The 21,203-nt window shown below is 48.8% G+C and overlaps 1 protein-coding gene across 36 annotated transcripts in view; it reads right to left on the reverse strand.

Annotated features, from left to right (window-relative positions):
- LOC118372108 (protocadherin alpha-C2-like) overlaps nucleotides 1-21,203 on the reverse strand; it is a 220,161-nt gene that overhangs the window by 22,731 nt on the left and 176,227 nt on the right. For all 36 annotated transcript variants that reach the window (XM_052488244.1, XM_052488268.1, XM_052488240.1 and 33 more), the window contains 2 exons: nucleotides 19,888-19,946; nucleotides 10,259-10,347 (listed from right to left, as the gene is read on the reverse strand). In XM_052488244.1, the coding sequence (XP_052344204.1) occupies nucleotides 10,259-10,347; nucleotides 19,888-19,946 (148 nt within the window). The remainder of the gene's footprint in view (nucleotides 1-10,258; nucleotides 10,348-19,887; nucleotides 19,947-21,203) is intronic.

A 21,203-nucleotide genomic window follows, 5' to 3' on the forward strand; every position in this document is an offset into this window, starting at 1 on the left:
AAAAAATGCATGCAGAGCAGAATTAGGCCAATACCCAGAAAAATAGTCTTTAAATTCTACAACCAGGAAGCGATTCCCAAACCTTCCATAACAAAGCCATCACCTACAGAGAGATTAACCTGGAGAAGAGCCCCCTAAGCAAGCTGGTCCTGGGGCTCTGTTCACAAATGGACCCCACAGAGCCCCAGGACAGCAACACATTTAGTCCCAACAAAATCATGAGAAAACAAAAACATAATTACTTTACACATTGGAAAGAATTGACAAAAAAAACGAGCAAACTAGAATGCTGTTTGGCCCTAAGGGAGTACACAGTGACAAAATACCTGACTATGTACAGACTCAGTGAGCATAGCCTTGCTATTGAGAAAGGCCGCTGTAGGCAGACCTGGCTCTCAAGAGAAGACAGGCTATGTGCTCACTGCCCACAAAATTAGATGGAAACTGAGCTGCACATCCTAACCTCCTGCCAAATGTATGACCATATTAGAGACACATATTTCCCTCAGATTGCACAGACCCACAAATCATTTGAAAACAAATCTAATTTTGATCAACTCCCATATCTACTGGGTGGAAATACCACCGTGTGTCATCACAGCAGCAAGATGTGTGACCTGTTGCCACAAGAAAAGGTCAACCAGTGAAGAACAAACACCATTGTAAATACAACCCATATTTAAGATGTTTTCCCCCTTTTGTACTTGAACCATTTGCACATCATTACAACACTGTATATAGACATAATATGACATTTTAAATGTCTTTATTCTTTTGGAACTTTTGTGAGTGTAATGTTTACTATTAATTTGAGATTTTTGACTTTTTGTCTATTTCACTTACTTTGGCAATGTAAACATGTTTCCCATGCCAATAAAGACCCTAAATTGAAATTGAAATTGAGAGAGCGAGACAGAGAGACAGAGAGAGAGAGTGTGTTTAATATGTCTCTGTGATTAGGTCTATGAGGCTCAGAATCTCTTAGCCCCTGTAAATGTTATCTATCCTATTGATTCTGGACATCTCCCTCGATCTCTCTCTTTCTCTGTCTCTCTGTCTCTCTAAATTGCTTTATTGGTATGACGTACCTATTACCAAAGCATACTTTAAGTGATTAATTTACAATATTAACATAATTCAAATAATAACAATCAATATGGTCAACGAGACAACAGCGACAACGATAATCAAGGGACAAAATAACCACACATTGAACAATACCAAATGGCTTAGAGAACTCATGCAGATTGGTTGGTCTGTCAGACACTGTCCCTCATCTTAAGGCAGGCAGCAATGTAGTGCGCTGCCAACCCACAGCTCTCTGTGTCCTCCCCCAACAGGACGGGTAACCTGTCCTCATCAGAGAGGTCTTTGAAAACATCAATAAGACATTCAAACTTGGGGAAATGACACTCTCTAATTGTTTTATATATTTTTCAGGAAATGCAGCTCTGTCTCGGGTAATTGAATTCATTCTGATTGATTGGATGTTCTGGTCCTGAGGCTTCAGTGTGTTTGTAGAACATGATCGTGAACTCAGCCCCAGGACCAGCTGGATGAGGGGACTCTTCTCTTCGCTCAGCTCTTGGCATTGCAGGTCTTGGTAATGATATGAGAGGGGTTCACTGTATTTTAGATGTTTCCAAAACTTAATAGCAAGTTTTTGAGTTTGTATTATGAGTGGATAATGGCCCACATCTACCCTGCATGCATTGTTTCTGGTTTTCCTCTGGACATGTAGGATAAAATACAGCCGGTAATAATGCATTTTGCATCAGGCTAATTTTCTGTATTTTGAAAGTTGTATGTCAGAAAACCTAATTGCTGACATGCAAAACATTTTGGAAACATATCAACAATAGACAAATGAAACAAATACAAAAGGAGAGTTTTTGGGTAGAATTTTCTTTTAAGAGTAAGGTAAACAATATAGATGACAGCAAACATTTATTCTCTTTTAATTGTTCTTCTCCCTATTCATTGAACAAGTGAACTTTCAGTGCAATGGCTGTGTGTGTGTGTTTGATTAGTGCAGATAAACTGGAGGAGCTGTTTCATCACTCCTACAGGGTTCTCCTGTCCTCTATAGGCCTCCGCGTAGCTGCACTGGTCCTGCTGTTGGGCCCTGTGGAGGTCTGGGCCGGAGGGCTGCCTGTTTGGTCTGGTAGAGGTGGTGGTCTGGTGGTGGGAGGGGCCTGTGGGGTGCATTGGGTCTGGTGTGGCGTTGAGGGGGCCTGGGGCTCCTTGGTGGTGCGGTGGTCTGGTTGGGGACTCTGGGTGGTCCTCTGTCCAGTGCTGCGTGGGCTGTTTGTCTACCAAGTATCACATCCTTTAGGATCTTGGCAAACATCAAAACATTCTGCATACTCTAGTGGGAGTGGTTGTGCAGGTGCTCTGGGGTGATTGTTGGGTTGTGAGCAAAGTGTACATTCGGGAGCAGGGCAAGCTGTCAACATGATGTCAGTATTGCTTTTCTGGATGGTACGGACGAAAGTCTCTGCGGGGCAGCAGAGGGGAGATGGCGATGTGGGAGTTGGGGAAGGACTCAAGCCCACTCTGTTGACAAGGCTGCCTACTCTCCCCTGTTCCTCTCTGTTGACCAGTCTGTCTACTCTCCCCTGCTCCTCTCTGTTGACCAGTCTGTCTACTCTCCCCTGTTCCTCTCTGTTGACCAGGCTGTCTACTCTCCCCTGCTCCTCTCTGTTGACCAGTCTGTCTACTCTCCCCTGTTCCTCTCTGTTGACCAGGCTGTCTACTCTCCCCTGCTCCTCTCTGTTGACCAGGCTGTCTACTCTCCCCTGCTCCTCTCTGTTGACCAGGCTGTCTACTCTCCCCTGCTCCTCTCTGTTGACCAGGCTGTCTACTCTCCCCTGCTCCTCTCTGTTGACCAGGCTGTCTACTCTCCCCTGTTCCTCTCTGTTGACCAGGCTGTCTACTCTCCCCTGCTCCTCTCTGTTGACCAGGCTGTCTACTCTCCCCTGTTCCTCTCTGTTGACCAGGCTGTCTACTCTCTCCTGCTCCTCTCTGTTGACCAGGCTGTCTACTCTCCCCTGCTCCTCTCTGTTGACCAGTCTGTCTACTCTCCCCTGTTCCTCTCTGTTGACCAGGCTGTCTACTCTCCCCTGTTCCTCTCTGTTGACCAGGCTGTCTACTCTCCCCTGCTCCTCTCTGTTGACCAGGCTGTCTACTCTCCCCTGTTCCTCTCTGTTGACCAGGCTGTCTACTCTCCCCTGCTCCTCTCTGTTGACCAGGCTGTCTACTCTCCCCTGTTCCTCTCTGTTGACCAGGCTGTCTACTCTCCCCTGCTCCTCTCTGTTGACCAGGCTGTCTACTCTCCCCTGTTCCTCTCTGTTGACCAGGCTGTCTACTCTCTCCTGCTCCTCTCTGTTGACCAGGCTGTCTACTCTCCCCTGTTCCTCTCTGTTGACCAGTCTGTCTACTCTCCCCTGTTCCTCTCTGTTGACCAGTCTGTCTACTCTCCCCTGTTCCTCTCTGTTGACCAGGCTGTCTACTGTCCCCTGTTCCTCTCTGTTGACCAGTCTGTCTACTCTCCCCTGTTCCTCTCTGTTGACCAGGCTGTCTACTCTCTCCTGCTCCTCTCTGTTGACCAGGCTGTCTACTCTCCCCTGTTCCTCTCTGTTGACCAGTCTGTCTACTCTCCCCTGTTCCTCTCTGTTGACCAGTCTGTCTACTCTCCCCTGTTCCTCTCTGTTGACCAGTCTGTCTACTCTCCCCTGTTCCTCTCTGTTGACCAGTCTGTCTACTCTTCCCTGCTCCTCTCTGTTGACCAGGCTGTCTACTCTCCCCTGCTCCTCTCTGTTGACCAGTCTGTCTACTCTCCCCTGTTCCTCTCTGTTGACCAGGCTGTCTACTCTCTCCTGCTCCTCTCTGTTGACCAGTCTGTCTACTCTCCCTGTTCCCCTGACCAGTCTGTCTACTCTCCCCTTCCTCTCTGTTGACCAGTCTGTCTACTCTCCCTGTTCCTCTCTGTTGACCAGTCTGTCTACTCTCCCCTGTTCCTCTCTGTTGACCAGGCTGTCTACTCTCCCCTGTTCTGTTCTCTCTGTTGACCAGGCTGTCTACTCTCCCCTGTTCCTCTCTGTTGACCAGGCTGTCTACTCTCCCCTGTTCCTCTCTGTTGACCAGGCTGTCTACTCTCCCCTGTTCCTCTCTGTTGACCAGTCTGTCTACTGTTCTCTCCTGCCCTCTCTGTTGACCAGTCTGTCTACTCTCCCCTGTTCCTCTCTGTTGACCAGTCTGTCTACTCTCCCCTGTTCCTCTCTGTTGACCAGTCTGTCTACTCTCCCTGTTCCTCTCTGTTGACCAGTCTGTCTACTCTCCCCTGTTCCTCTCTGTTGACCAGTCTGTCTACTCTCCCCTGTTCCTCTCTGTTGACCAGTCTGTCTACTCTCCCCTGTTCCTCTCTGTTGACCAGGCTGTCTACTCTTCCCTGCTCCTCTCTGTTGACCAGGCTGTCTACTCTCCCCTGTTCCTCTCTGTTGACCAGGCTGTCTACTCTCTCCTGCTCCTCTCTGTTGACCAGTCTGTCTACTCTCCCCTGTTCCTCTCTGTTGACCAGTCTGTCTACTCTCCCCTGTTCCTCTCTGTTGACCAGTCTGTCTACTCTCCCCTGTTCCTCTCTGTTGATCAGTCTGTCTACTCTCCCCTGTTCCTCTCTGTTGACCAGTCTGTCTACTCTCCCCTGTTCCTCTCTGTTGACCAGGCTGTCTACTCTTCCCTGCTCCTCTCTGTTGACCAGTCTGTCTACTCTCCCCTGTTCCTCTCTGTTGACCAGGCTGTCTACTCTCCCCTGTTGACCTCTCTTTCTCCCCTCTGTCCAGGCTGACCAGGCTGTCTACTCTCCCCTGTTCCTCTCTGTTGACCAGTCTGTCTACTCTCTCCTGTTCCTCTCTGTTGACCAGGCTGTCTACTCTCCCCTGTTCCTCTCTGTTGACCAGTCTGTCTACTCTCCCCTGTTCCTCTCTGTTGACCAGTCTGTCTACTCTCCCCTGTTCCTCTCTGTTGACCAGGCTGTCTACTCTTCCCTGCTCCTCTCTGTTGACCAGTCTGTCTACTCTCCCCTGTTCCTCTCTGTTGACCAGGCTGTCTACTCTCCCCTGTTCCTCTCTGTTGACCAGTCTGTCTACTCTCCCCTGTTCCTCTCTGTTGACCAGGCTGTCTACTCTTCCCTGCTCCTCTCTGTTGACCAGTCTGTCTACTCTCCCCTGTTCCTCTCTGTTGACCAGGCTGTCTACTCTCCCCTGTTCCTCTCTGTTGACCAGTCTGTCTACTCTCCCCTGTTCCTCTCTGTTGACCAGGCTGTCTACTCTCCCCTGCTCCTCTCTGTTGACCAGGCTGCCTACTCTCCCCTGTTCCTCTCTGTTGACCAGTCTGTCTACTCTCCCCTGCTCCTCTCTGTTGACCAGTCTGTCTACTCTCCCCTGCTCCTCTCTGTTGACCAGGCTGTCTACTCTCCCCTGCTCCTCTCTGTTGACCAGGCTGTCTACTCTCCCCTGTTCCTCTCTGTTGACCAGTCTGTCTACTCTCCCCTGCTCCTCTCTGTTGACCAGTCTGTCTACTCTCCCCTGCTCCTCTCTGTTGACCAGGCTGTCTACTCTCCCCTGCTCCTCTCTGTTGACCAGTCTGTCTACTCTCCCCTGTTCCTCTCTGTTGACCAGGCTGTCTACTCTCTCCTGTTCCTCTCTGTTGACCAGTCTGTCTATTCTCCCCTGTTCCTCTCTGTTGACCAGGCTGTCTACTCTCTCCTGTTCCTCTCTGTTGACCAGTCTGTCTACTCTCCCCTGTTCCTCTCTGTTGACCAGTCTGTCTACTCTCCCCTGCTCCTCTCTGTTGACCAGTCTGTCTACTCTCCCCTGCTCCTCTCTGTTGACCAGGCTGTCTACTCTCCCCTGCTCCTCTCTGTTGACCAGTCTGTCTACTCTCCCCTGTTCCTCTCTGTTGACCAGTCTGTCTACTCTCCCCTGTTCCTCTCTGTTGACCAGTCTGTCTACTCTCCCCTGCTCCTCTCTGTTGACCAGTCTGTCTACTCTCCCCTGTTCCTCTCTGTTGACCAGGCTGTCTACTCTACTCCCCTGCTCCTCTCTGTTGACCAGTCTGTCTACTCTCCCCTGCTCCTCTCTGTTGACCAGTCTGTCTACTCTCCCTGTTCCTCTCTGTTGACCAGTCTGTCTACTCTCCCTGTTCCTCTCTGTTGACCAGTCTGTCTACTCTCCCCTGTTCCTCTCTGTTGACCAGTCTGTCTACTCTCCCCTGTTCCTCTCTGTTGACCAGTCTGTCTACTCTCCCTGTTCCTCTCTGTTGACCAGTCTGTCTACTCTCCCCTGTTCCTCTCTGTTGACCAGGCTGTCTACTCTCCCCTGTTCCTCTCTGTTGACCAGTCTGTCTACTCTCCCCTGTTCCTCTCTGTTGACCAGTCTGTCTACTCTCCCCTGTTCCTCTCTGTTGACCAGTCTGTCTACTCTCCCCTGTTCCTCTCTGTTGACCAGGCTGTCTACTCTCCCCTGTTCCTCTCTGTTGACCAGGCTGTCTACTCTCCCCTGTTCCTCTCTGTTGACCAGTCTGTCTACTCTCCCCTGTTCCTCTCTGTTGACCAGTCTGTCTACTCTCCCCTGTTCCTCTCTGTTGACCAGTCTGTCTACTCTCCCCTGTTCCTCTCTGTTGACCAGTCTGTCTACTCTCCCCTGTTCCTCTCTGTTGACCAGGCTGTCTACTCTCCCTGTTCCTCTCTGTTGACCAGTCTGTCTACTCTCTCCTGTTCCTCTCTGTTGACCAGTCTGTCTACTCTCCCCTGTTCCTCTCTGTTGACCAGTCTGTCTACTCTCCCCTGCTCCTCTCTGTTGACCAGTCTGTCTACTCTCCCCTGTTCCTCTCTGTTGACCAGGCTGTCTACTCTCCCCTGCTCCTCTCTGTTGACCAGGCTGTCTACTCTCCCCTGTTCCTCTCTGTTGACCAGTCTGTCTACTCTCCCCTGCTCCTCTCTGTTGACCAGGCTGTCTACTCTCCCCTGCTCCTCTCTGTTGACCAGGCTGTCTACTCTCCCCTGCTCCTCTCTGTTGACCAGGCTGTCTACTCTCCCCTGCTCCTCTCTGTTGACCAGTCTGTCTACTCTCCCCTGTTCCTCTCTGTTGACCAGTCTGTCTACTCTCCCCTGTTCCTCTCTGTTGACCAGTCTGTCTACTCTCCCCTGTTCCTCTCTGTTGACCAGTCTGTCTACTCTCCCCTGTTCCTCTCTGTTGACCAGTCTGTCTACTCTCCCATGCTCCTCTCTGTTGACCAGTCTGTCTACTCTCCCCTGTTCCTCTCTGTTGACCAGGCTGTCTACTCTCCCCTGTTCCTCTCTTTTGACCAGTCTGTCTACTCTCCCCTGTTCCTCTCTGTTGACCAGTCTGTCTACTCTCCCCTGTTCCTCTCTGTTGACCAGTCTGTCTACTCTCCCATGCTCCTCTCTGTTGACCAGTCTGTCTACTCTCCCCTGTTCCTCTCTGTTGACCAGGCTGTCTACTCTCCCCTGCTCCTCTCTGTTGACCAGTCTGTCTACTCTCCCATGCTCCTCTCTGTTGACCAGTCTGTCTACTCTCCCCTGTTCCTCTCCCTGTTCCTCTCTGTTGACCAGTCTGTCTACTCTCCCTGTTCCTCTCTGTTGACCAGTCTGTCTACTCTCCCATGCTCCTCTCTGTTGACCAGTCTGTCTACTCTCCCTGTTCCTCTCTGTTGACCAGTCTGTCTACTCTCCCCTGTTCCTCTCTGTTGACCAGTCTGTCTACTCTCCCCCGTTCCTCTCTGTTGACCAGTCTGTCTACTCTCCCCTGTTCCTCTCTGTTGACCAGGCTGTCTACTCTCCCCTGTTCCTCTCTGTTGACCAGTCTGTCTACTCTCCCCTGTTCCTCTCTGTTGACCAGGCTGTCTACTCTCCCCTGCTCCTCTCTGTTGACCAGGCTGTCTACTCTCTCCTGCTGCTCTCGGCTGACCAGTCTGTCTACTCTCCCCTGTTCCTCTCTGTTGACCAGTCTGTCTACTCTCCCCTGTTCCTCTCTGTTGACCAGGCTGTCTACTCTCCCCTGTTCCTCTCTGTTGACCAGGCTGTCTACTCTCTCCTGCTCCTCTCTGTTGACCAGTCTGTCTACTCTCCCCTGTTCCTCTCTGTTGACCAGGCTGTCTACTCTCCCCTGCTCCTCTCTGTTGACCAGGCTGTCTACTCTCCCCTGCTCCTCTCTGTTGACCAGTCTGTCTATTCTCCCCTGTTCCTCTCTGTTGACCAGGCTGTCTACTCTCCCCTGTTCCTCTATGTTGACCAGTCTGTCTACTCTCCCCTGTTCCTCTCTGTTGACCAGTCTGTCTACTCTCCCCTGTTCCTCTCTGTTGACCAGGCTGTCTACTCTCTCCTGCTCCTCTCTGTTGACCAGGCTGTCTACTCTCTCCTGCTCCTCTCTGTTGACCAGGCTGTCTACTCTCTCCTGCTCCTCTCTGTTGACCAGTCTGTCTACTCTCCCCTGTTCCTCTCTGTTGACCAGGCTGTCTACTCTCCCCTGTTCCTCTCTGTTGACCAGTCTGTCTACTCTCTCCTGCTCCTCTCTGTTGACCAGTCTGTCTACTCTCTCCTGTTCCTCTCTGTTGACCAGTCTGTCTATTCTCCCCTGTTCCTCTCTGTTGACCAGGCTGTCTACTCTCTCCTGTTCCTCTCTGTTGACCAGTCTGTCTACTCTCCCCTGCTCCTCTCTGTTGACCAGGCTGTCTACTCTCCCCTGTTCCTCTCTGTTGACCAGGCTGTCTACTCTCCCCTGCTCCTCTCTGTTGACCAGTCTGTCTACTCTCCCCTGTTCCTCTCTGTTGACCAGTCTGTCTACTCTCCCCTGTTCCTCTCTGTTGACCAGTCTGTCTACTCTCCCCTGTTACTCTCTGTTGACCAGTCTGTCTACTCTCCCCTGTTCCTCTCTGTTGACCAGTCTGTCTACTCTCCCCTGTTCCTCTCTGTTGACCAGGCTGTCTACTCTCCCCTGCTCCTCTCTGTTGACCAGTCTGTCTACTCTCCCCTGCTCCTCTCTGTTGACCAGTCTGTCTACTCTTCCCTGCTCCTCTCTGTTGACCAGGCTGTCTACTCTCTCCTGCTCCTCTTCTTTGACCAGGCTGTCTACTCTCCCCTGCTCCTCTTCTTTGACCAGGCTGTCTACTCTCCCCTGCTCCTCTCTGTTGACCAGGCTGTCTACTCTCCCCTGCTCCTCTCTGTTGACCAGGTTGCCTACTCTCTTGGGGGTGGGGGGTGGGGGGGCTCTCTAGGAGTATCTACAGTCTGTTCCCTTCAACTTCTTGTTGACAGACTCCTTATCCATCTCCTACTTCACCTGCACTTGCCCACTCCTCATGATGGCCTTTACCTCCTCAAGCGCTGTGGTAAGGTTCTCTTGATCTCAGCTCCTGGACAAGTTCTTTAGTTGTGTCCCGCAATGGTTAATCTGGTCCTGTAGAAGCTCTGTTTCTGGGCTGGAGAGGGTGTAGCGGGGGGCTGCTATTTTAGCTCAGTAACTCATACCTCTAACAGAGCCAGCCTGTCTTTCAGCAGACTGATGGTGGTGTGGTCTTGGCTCTGGTGGTTGTAGACGGGCAGGGGGAGGGGGGCTAGGATAGACCTGTTGGTGGATCTGTGTTTGTGCTCCTGCTGTTGGAGTGCCTGAGGTGAGGGGAGAGGTAGGGGCGCTGTCCTTGTCCTTTTTCCCCCACTATCTTCTCCAGGGTGGGGAAGACCTGCACAAAAGAGCTGAGTGGAGCCTCACTGCCCTGGACCACGACACTGCCGTTCTGGTACAAGTTTACCGTCTGAAACCTGTTTTCCTGGTCCTTTTCACAGTCCTCGAAAATGTGTATTGTCCTTCCCCTGCAGATTCCTTTCTTTGTTGTATAGCTGAAATGCCTGGTTACAGCTGTATGCCAGGCAGTGGTGTAGTCTGTGTAAACTAACAGGTTTGTCTCCCCCCCACAGAACATGTGTGATTTACTCTGAGTGGGGCGGTGAGCAGTAGAGTCAGGGTGATTGAGTACTTGATCTCTACCTCAGTTAAGTTATAGTTGGTCTGGGTTAAATGTGTCAGTCAAAGTCAGTAAAGGTTTGCTTTGGCAGTCTGGATTGTTCTGGATTGGTCAGGATTCATTAGTCAGGGTGATCTTAGTCTGGTTGCATCTGCTTTGGTCTGGGTTGGTCAAGATTAGAGCAGTTCAGTGTGTAGGGTCGGGGCCCGGCTCTTACCTCCGGTGGCGCTAGACACGGTCGGCCAGTTCTGGACCAGAACCCCCTGGGCTCCCTGCATCACCGACGACTCCTCCATGTGCACTGAGCTGGAACAACACAAACACACACACTGAGGTTACACACTGGAGAAATATAACACACACTCAGAGGTTACACACTGGAGAAATATAACACACACTCAGAGGTTACACACTGGAGAAATATAACACACACTCAGAGGTTACACACTGGAGAAATATAACACACACTCAGAGGTTACACACTGGGGAAATATAACACACACTCAGAGGTTACACACTGGGGAAATATAACACACACTCAGAGGTTACACACTGGAGAAATATAACACACACTCAGAGGTTACACACTGGGGAAATATAACACACACTCAGAGGTTACACACTGGGAAATATAACACACACTCAGAGGTTACACACTGGAGAAATATAACACACACTCAGAGGTTACACACTGGAGAAATATAACACACACTCAGAGGTTACACACTGGAGAAATATAACACACACTCAGAGGTTACACACTGGAGAAATATAACACACACTCAGAGGTTACACACTGGAGAAATATAACACACACTCAGAGGTTACACACTGGAGAAATATAACACACACTCAGAGGTTACACACTGGAGAAATATAACACACACTCAGAGGTTACACACTGGAGAAATATAACACACACTCAGAGGTTACACACTGGGGAAATATAACACACACTCAGAGGTTACACACTGGGAAATATAACACACACTCAGAGGTTACACACTGGGGAAATATAACACACACTCAGAGGTTACACACTGGGAAATATAACACACACTCAGAGGTTACACACTGGAGAAATATAACACACACTCAGAGGTTACACACTGGAGAAATATAACACACACTCAGAGGTTACACACTGGAGAAATATAACACACACTCAGAGGTTACACACTGGAGAAATATAACACACACTCAGAGGTTACACACTGGAGAAATATAACACACACTCAGAGGTTACACACTGGAGAAATATAACACACACTCAGAGGTTACACACTGGGGAAATATAACACACACTCAGAGGTTACACACTGGGAAATATAACACACACTCAGAGGTTACACACTGGAGAAATATAACACACACTCAGAGGTTACACACTGGAGAAATATAACACACACTCAGAGGTTACACACTGGGGAAATATAACACACACTCAGAGGTTACACACTGGAGAAATATAACACACACTCAGAGGTTACACACTGGAGAAATATAACACACACTCAGAGGTTACACACTGGAGAAATATAACACACACTCAGAGGTTACACACTGGAGAAATATAACACACACTCAGAGGTTACACACTGGGGAAATATAACACACACTCAGAGGTTACACACTGGGAAATATAACACACTGTGACATGGTGAGGTTGGACCCAGGTGCAGAGAAGAGACCAGACGAGGAATCAGTGGTTAAGGATAAACATAATACTTTACTGAGAAACGGAAGCCGCAGGATCACAGTACACTTGAAAAACAACAAACACTAAGTTTCCAAAACCCAAACTGACACGCGAACAGCGACAGTCCAGTGGACGAGTTTGGCAGTGTGTTGTGAGCAAACTCTGCCCAGACAAGGAACTTGCTCCAGTTGCTGACCTGGGTGGAGATTAAACAGTGGAGGAACTTCTCCAGCTCCTGGTTGGCCCAGTCTGTTTGCCCATTCGACTGTGGGTGGAACCCTGAGGAGAGACTCGCCGACGCCACCAACAGGGAGAAGAAGGCTTTCCGTGCAACGAACTGGGGCCCACAATCCAAGACAATGTCCTGGGGAAGTCCGTGTAGGGAAACTTGGGTAAGGTGACGAAATAGGCTGACTTGGAAAACCAATCGATGACCACCAGGATAGTGGTAAGCCCTTGGGATGGGGGTAACCCTGTGATAAAGTCTATGGACAGGTGAAACTAGGGCCTGGCTGGAGATAGGCAGAGGTTGGAGCAACCCAGCCGGTTACTGTTGTGCTTTGGGAACAGGTGGAGCAAGTTGTAACGAAGGATCTCACATCCTCAATCATGTTGGGAGACCAGAATTTCCGCCTCAGGAACTCTAGTGTCCGATTAACCCCTGGATGCCTGGTTAATTTAGAGGAGTGTCCTCATTGTGGTACTCGGGAACAGACTCATCGTGGACCATAAAGTCTGTTAGTGGGTCCTCCGCCATTGTCAGGTTCTCAGGTCTGGGCTTGTCGGATCGTGGTCTCAATACTCCATATCACGGGGGCCACAATGTGGGAGCTGGGGATGATGGGCTCGGAGTCCCTCTCCTCATTAGAGACATTGTGTTGACAGAACAGGGCGTCTGCTTTCTGATTCTTGGATCCCGGGCAATAGACTAGTGTGAAGTTCAACCTGTTAAAGAACAGAGCCCATCTAGCCTTTCAAACGTTCAACCTCTTGGCTTCTTGAAAAGAGACCAAGTTCTTATGGTCAGTCTAGATCACAAAATGTTGAGGTGCACTCTTCAACCAGTGTCTCCACCCCTCAAGGGCCCACTTAACTGCCAAGAGCTCCCCGTTGCCTACATCATAGCTGTGTTCCGCTGACGGGAACTGCTTGGAGAGAAAGGCACAGGGGTGCAATTTCTTATCCCCCTCTTTCCGCTGTCAAAGGATCGCTGCTGCTACTGTGTCCAAGGTGTCCACCTCTAACCACGGAGGGGCGGGTAGGATCAGGATGGACGAGGATGGGTCCAGAGGTGAACCGTCCCTTGAGCTCCTCGAATGCCTTGTCAGCCTCGTCCACTGACTGGGTGGTTGAAGACTCGTCGCAGCTCGGCAGTGAAGGCTAATATGGATGGTGGCTGCTGTTCCCACACCGTCGTTGCCCACGCCAGGGCCTTGCCTGAGAGTAGAGAGATGATGTAGGCGATCATGGCCCGATCTATAGCTTGAACACCAGAGAGCACTGAGTGAGGAACCCCTTGCATCTTCCCGGTTGGCCGTCGGATAAATATAACACACACACAGTCTGATGGTATACTATGAGAGTGTTTTTCGAGTACATACACACAAACACACCCACATTTTCTGGCTGAGCACAATATTATAGTGGCAGCAGCGATAAGCTGCTGTGGACGCAATCCACTCTCACTGCATTTTCCCCATAATGATATAATTGAACCATGGCAGGGAACCACAGGATGTGTGTGTGTGTGTGTGTGTGTGTGTGTGTGTGTGTGTGTGTGTGTGTGTGTGTGTGTGTGTGTGTGTGTGTGTGTGTGTGTGTGTGTGTGTGTGTGTATACAGTCAGTAGTGGGGGTCAGCCAATTCCATCTGAGGAACTCAAGCAGGACCCTGGATTAGGATAAATCACGCCCACCCCAGGGATTTCAGCACACCCTCCCACTAAAATTTGACTGAGCTTTGTAGTGTGATAAAAAAAGAGAGACAGAGTGCGGCCACAACACAGCAAACACAGAACCTTAAACACACAGACTCCCACCATATTCAAATGTAACGGATCACATTTCACTAAAATCCGTTGTCCTCTATTCAAACTTCAAAACATCATTACGGAGTTTAATTATGCAAAGGTTCAGGAGCATTTCATGTCGCTTTTGAAACAATCTGCGTATTCCAGTATCATTTATCCCAACAGGGGTAGCACCTTCTGGAATAGTGAGCTACGGAGCAGGGTTTTAACTGAGGATTTAAGAGACTCTCCATCTTTCTCTTTATTGTGTTAGCAAGATAGAGGATGGAACCAGGTACCAGAACATCTCCTGATAAAGACAGAAACCCATGCAGGTGGTTTTAAGGCAGTGCTCTCCCTCTCTCAATCCCCCCTGCGCTTCCATTTTCATCCCCCTCTCCTCTCCTCCCATTTGTCCCTGCTTGGAGAACTGGGTCTCATTTAGTCTCACTAAGGTCAGGTGAGAAGAAACCATTAGCCACTTCGGCAGGAATTGCTCTGCCTTTCACTGTCTCTGTTGCTGTGTTTCTCACTCACACAGACACACACACACACACACACACACACACACACACACACACACACACACACACACACACACACACACACACACACACACACACACACACACACACACACACACACACACACACACACACACACACACACACACACACACACACACACACACACACACACACACACACACTCACACAGACACACAAGCCAATATGTTATTGACTATGAAAATTCTCTACGTTTTCCCCCACCTCTATACTCAAAAACGTCAATGTTCAGCTGCAAGGACATGTTCTCCATGAGGTAAATTAAAGTGTTGTATGATATAATAGTTGAACATATACAGTAAGAGAGACAAAAGGAAGGAGAACCTTGTGGGAGGAGGTAGCAGGATAGCCACCATTTTAGTTGCACTTCTTCTCAATGCTCTACACACGTCTGGTTGTCTGCGCGTACACAGTGTGTGTCCGTGCGCGCATTTACACGTCCAAGGTCAGGCAATCACAGCTCGATTCCCATCCTCTCCTCGCTCTCTTCCTATCTGATTCCCTCTCTCTCTCCCTCCCCCCATTCTCTCTTTATTCATTTGTCCCTTCTCCCTCTCCCTCTCTTTCTTGCTATCAATTTTTCACTCTAGCTATATTGAAAAGTGTGTGTGGTGTGTGTGTGTGTGTGTGTGTGTGTGTGTGTGTGTGTGTGTGTGTGTGTGTGTGTGTGTGTGTGTGTGTGTGTGTGTGTGTGTGTGTGTGTGTGTGTGTGTGTGTGTGTGTGTGTGTGTGTGTGTGTGTATGTCCTCCTGTCTTTGTGTAGCGGTGTAAGGAGATGAATAGAGATTTGGTAGGGTGGCCATTTTGTGTAGACTGCTGTTTAGAGCTGGAGTCAATTATTAATGGGGAACACGGGACCAAAAGGCATGTTCCCTCAGCTAATGGCTGTATCTGTTTCTCTCTCTCATTGTCTCACCTCTTACTTGTGTCCCTCTGAAAGTCTGTCTGTCTGTCTGCGTCTGTCATACTTATAGCCATGAACCCATATAGACACACTGCCCTCTGGATAAGCATGGTTCATAATTACAGTGAAACAGATGTAGGGCTACAAAACTAAGCAGCTCAACATCATTACACAAGTTGATATTGTGTTTGGGGTATACATTCAAAATCTCTCAAAATGTTTCAAGCAAACTGTAATCTCATTAGATTAGAGCATAAAGAGATACATCAACATTCAGATTGAGGGAGGGAGGGAGGGAGGGAGGGAGGGAGGGAGGGAGGGAGGGAGGGAGGGAGGGAGGGAGGGAGGGAGGGAGGGAGGGATAAAGTAGGGCTCCATGCTAAAGTAACAAGAGATTCAATGCATTAGAAGGATTTGCTCTAGCCAATTAACTCACATTAAACTGTGCTGTAATTATGAGGGAATCGGTGTAACACTAATGACACTAGGATGTTACACTCGTATTAATCTGACACACAAACACATTAATGTACTCGTACAATGAGACTTATACTGTAGACAGACACATAAAACATTAAATTATAACTCATGATACAAAGACAAACACATATATGGTGAAGCTAGTGCTGAACCTAGTGCTGAGCCTAGTGCTGAACCTAGTGCTGAACCTAGTGCTGAACCTAGTGCTGAGCCTAGTGCTGAACCTAGTGCTGAGCCTAGTGCTGAACCTAGTGCTGAACCTAGTGCTGAACCTAGTGCTGAGCCTAGTGCTGAGCCTAGTGCTGAACCTAGTGCTGAGCCTAGTGCTGAACCTAGTGCTGAGCCTAGTGCTGAACCTAGTGCTGAGGCTAGTGCTGAACCTAGTGCTGAGCCTAGTGCTGAACCTAGTGCTGAACCTAGTGCTGAACCTAGTGCTGAGCCTAGTGCTGAGCCTAGTGCTGAACCTAGTGCTGAGCCTAGTGCTGAACCTAGTGCTGAGCCTAGTGCTGAGCCTAGTGCTGAACCTAGTGCTGAGCCTAGTGCTGAACCTAGTGCTGAACCTAGTGCTGAACCTAGTGCTGAGCCTAGTGCTGAGCCTAGTGCTGAACCTAGTGCTGAACCTAGTGCTGAGCCTAGTGCTGAACCTAGTGCTGAGCCTAGTGCTGAGCCTAGTGCTGAACCTAGTGCTGAGCCTAGTGCTGAACCTAGTGCTGAACCTAGTGCTGAACCTAGTGCTGAGCCTAGTGCTGAACCTAGTGCTGAGCCTAGTGCTGAACCTAGTGCTGAACCTAGTGCTGAGCCTAGTGCTGAGACTAGTGCTGAACCTAGTGCTGAGCCTAGTGCTGAACCTAGTGCTGAGCCTAGTGCTGAACCTAGTGCTGAACCTAGTGCTGAACCTAGTGCTGAGCCTAGTGCTGAGCCTAGTGCTGAACCTAGTGCTGAGCCTAGTGCTGAACCTAGTGCTGAACCTAGTGCTGAGCCTAGTGCTGAACCTAGTGCTGAGCCTAGTGCTGAACCTAGTGCTGAGCCTAGTGCTGAACCGAGTGCTGAACCTAGTGCTGAGCCTAGTGCTGAACCTAGTGCTGAGCCTAGTGCTGAGCCTAGTGCTGAGCCTAGTGCTGAACCTAGTGCTGAACCTAGTGCTGAACCTAGTGCTGAGCCGAGTGCTGAACCGAGTGCTGAACCTAGTGCTGAGCCTAGTGCTGAACCTAGTGCTGAACCTAGTGCTGAACCTAGTGCTGAGCCTAGTGCTGAGCCTAGTGCTGACCCTAGTGCTGACCCTAGTGCTGAGCCTAGTGCTGACCATAGTGCTGAGCCTAGTGCTGAGTCTAGTGCTGAGTCTAGTGCTGAGTCTAGTGCTGAGCCTAGTGCTGACCATAGTGCTGATCATAGTGCTGATCATAGTGCTGATCATAGTGCTGACCATAGTGCTGATCATAGTGCTGATCATAGTGCTGATCATAGTGCTGACCATAGTGCTGATCATAGTGCTGATCATAGTGCTGATCATAGTGCTGACCATAGTGCTGATCATAGTGCTGATCATAGTGCTGATCATAGTGCTGATCATAGTGCTGATCATAGTGCTGATCATAGTGCTGACCATAGTGCTGATCATAGTGCTGACCATAGTGCTGATCATAGTGCTGACCATAGTGCTGATCATAGTGCTGACCATAGTGCTGATCATAGTGCTGATCATAGTGCTGATCATAGTGCTGACCATAGTGCTGATCATAGTGCTGACCATAGTGCTGATCATAGTGCTGATCATAGTGCTGATCATAGTGCTGATCATAGTGCTGATCATAGTGCTGACCACAGTGCTGATCATAGTGCTGACCATAGTGCTGATCATAGTGCTGAGCAATTTGTGCTGATCATAGTGCTGACCATAGTGCTGATCATAGTGCTGATCATAGTGCTGATCATAGTGCTGATCCTAGTGCTGATCATAGTGCTGACCACAGTGCTGATCATAGTGCTGACCATAGTGCTGATCATAGTGCTGATCCTAGTGCTGATCATAGTGCTGACCACAGTGCTGATCATAGTGCTGACCATAGTGCTGATCATAGTGCTGAGCAATTTGTGCTGATCATAGTGCTGACCATAGTGCTGATCATAGTGCTGATCATAGTGCTGATCATAGTGCTGACCATAGTGCTGATCATAGTGCTGACCATAGTGCTGATCATAGTGCTGACCATAGTGCTGATCATAGTGCTGATCATAGTGCTGATCATAGTGCTGACCACAGTGCTGAGCAATTTGTGCTTTTTGATGTCGATTTTGCTTCGGTTTGCAAAAAATAATAGTCGTTTTTGATTTCGGTTTGGATTCATTCTTTTTTACATTAAACGCATTATGAAATATGATCTTGAAATATTATTTTTTTAGCTTTTGAATTGAAAATCTAAATATTGAGAATGTGCAATTGCCAAAACATTGAAAACATTCCATTGTCTCTAACAACACAGAATAAAGGATTTAATAAGAGCCCCATGACAGTAGGGACTGTCAATTACTGCTTATAACTTATTAACCATCTTTTATTCACACTACTTTACTTTAATAAAATACTTCAGTTGTGTATATTCTGATTAGATTTTTTATGACTTCATTGTTTAATTTCTTAAAGTCATCATCTCAGTTCAGGCAGTCGCAGCCAGACAGCCAGCCAGCCAGAAAGACAGACAGACAGCCAGCCAGCCAGACAGCCAGCCAGACAGCCAGCCAGCCAGCCAGAAAGACAGACAGACAGCCAGACAACCATCTAGCGCTGTCACTGTGCTCCCCAACGAGCCAGGCTCCTCTTGGCTAGTGAAAAGGATAGCCTGTGATCATTGGTTTTGCCACAGCTGTCCATGCTGCAGAGCTGTCTGACGAAATCACTATTTTAGTAGTTATTTTAAGACGATAAGGCACACTTTCAAGACTGCAACAACTATGAATTGGGTAGAGCTACCTCACAAACGGTCTTCATTGCTCAAGTCGTGGCTGTGTTGTGCACATTCCTCTCTCATAGGGTCTATGTGCATCGCCGAGAAGAATAGGTGCAATGGTTTCTGGTCATTGAAGTTATTTACCACGTCGTCTGGGCTGAACTAGGTAGAATATTTTCCTGTTGAAAACTCACTACAACGCCCCGCAGTTTGTTCTTGATTTGATGTCTCTATAGAGAAGTCTCTATAGAGAAACAGTGTGTTGGGCTCACAAAAACAACTAGAACTAAATGGGAATTCAAGTAATTGAACCGACATTGGTTAATTAGGTCTTTGATAAATGGGGGGGGTAAACTTTGGTTAATCACTGAGCACTAGTTGACCCTGAAAAAGCAGCATGTCTCTGAGCAGACAGTAGGACGGACGGACAGGCAGACATTGTTTACAGCGAGATGTGAAAGCGCTGTCAGTTCTGTCATCTCTCATGTTCCTCATCACTTTCACAATGCTGTCCGCCACGGCCGGAGGGACAAACCTGTGTGTGTGTGTGTGTGTGTGTGTGTGTGTGTGTGTGTGTGTGTGTGTGTGTGTGTGTGTGTGTGTGTGTGTGTGTGTGTGTGTGTGTGTGTGTGTGTGTGTGTGTACACTATGAGATGGCCCCGGCGCAGTGCAGTGGGCGATGTGGTTCACCTGGCTCGTTATGGCTGGCTCTGCTCGTTAACTTGGTCCCTCCCTCTCATTAGGATGCTACTCGTTTGAGTCAGGCTCAGACCATACCCACAGCAGCTAGTGGCCCAATGTCTCATGGGTAATGTGATCCCTGAATTGTGCATTCCCAGTGTCCCGACGGGCCATATTTCCACCTGACTGCCTTCCCTGTCATCCCTCTCTCCATCCCTCCTTCAGTCCCCTCAGTCTTTCACTGACCCCTTGTTCACCCCTCACTCTCTGTCTGTCTACTACTGTCCAATGGCCAAGCTGATAGAAGACTGTCAAACGGATGCTTATAAATAGGATAATATCTGATTTAATTGTAATGTTTTGAGAGAAGGAAATGACTCTGTAGTTCAATGGGGTTTGTTAAACAAGCAGCATCATGAGAGGTTCCTTTGGTGGAGGGCAATGGCTAGAGTAGTTTATGATTTAAGAGGGATTAGAGGAATGGAATACTGGTGAAATGTGAATTATCATTCTTATGGACAGCGGACACTTATTGAGGAATGGTAAAAGGATATATGTGCTTACCTCTGCATTCCAGTCCTAAGTGAGGCAGAGTAACGCCAGTCTGAATTCGGCACCTTGGGCTGCAAGAGAGAGAGAGTGAGAGAAAGAGATTGAGTCTTAAGTACTGCAAGAGATCACACAGGCAAAACCCAATATCTTCTCATTAATGAATCATGGCGTGAACCACAAGTATGTGTGCACACACACACATACACACACATCATAACAGTGACAGCTTGCCTCTGCCTGTGGAGAGAAATTAATTCTGAGTTGCACTGGAGCTCCCTGCTCCTCTCCTCATTTCCTCCCCTCCTCCTCCCTCCCTGTCCTCTGTGAGAGTGATGACTTCAAGAGATAAGCCTGTTCACAGACTGCCCACACCAGACCGGTCCAGTGACCCTGCCTCTCTGCCACAGGCCCTCAGGCCACCCTCACCCTGGGTCAAACCACTCAGCTTCACATGGTACGCTCCGTTACCATGGAGACGCAGTGGAATTCTCACATGGCAGTTTGTGTTGATGGACTTCATCAGGGCTGCAGCTCTATCTCTCTCTCTCTCTCAGTCGTTCACACTTTCACTCTGAATCTCCTTCTTATCAATTTACTATTTTCTTTCTGACTTCTCTTGTACTAGGCTTGGTTCAGCTCACTCTCCTTCTCTCTCCTTCTCTCATCCTCTCTCCTCTCTCTCCTTCTCTCTCCCTCTCTCCTTCTCTCTCTGTCCTTCTCTCCCCCTCTCTCCTTCTCTCTCTCTCCTTCTCTCCCTCTCCTTCTCTCCCCTCACTTTCTTTATTATCTCTCCTTCTCTTGTCTGCCTCCTCTCTCCTCCTTTCTTCTCTCCTTCTCTTTCCTTCTCCCCTCCTCTCTAACCTCTCAATCTCTTTCTCCTTTCTCTTTCTCTCCTCCTCTAGCCACCAAACCACCATTTTACCTTAAAAGGTCAATAAAAAAATGTAAGCATCATAAAGTAATAATTTGAATGGACACCTTGTGTGGCTAGAGGATGGAATTTCTCCTCCATCTGGCATGGTGTAAGTCAGAGATCAAGCTAACCAAGCTTCCTCTATGACCACATACCTAGGATCAAATGACCCATTTCCCATTCCAAACCTTCACCATTACAGATCCAAAACATCTTTGTTTGGGAGTCTATTAGATGACTGGAGTGATGTGGTTGTTGAGCGGCTTCACTGCAACTATATTATATGTTTTAAATATTCAATAAAAACATATTTTTTCATAATTAAAAAAAACATCTCTGTTCCAGGACCAGTAGTAGGAACAACCTCTAACTTCTCCACAGCGTTGACCCATTTCCTGTGCTGTCCACAAGACAG

Source organism: Oncorhynchus keta, chromosome 30 (genome assembly GCF_023373465.1).
Source record: "Oncorhynchus keta strain PuntledgeMale-10-30-2019 chromosome 30, Oket_V2, whole genome shotgun sequence".
Classification (NCBI taxonomy): Eukaryota; Metazoa; Chordata; class Actinopteri; order Salmoniformes; family Salmonidae; genus Oncorhynchus; species Oncorhynchus keta.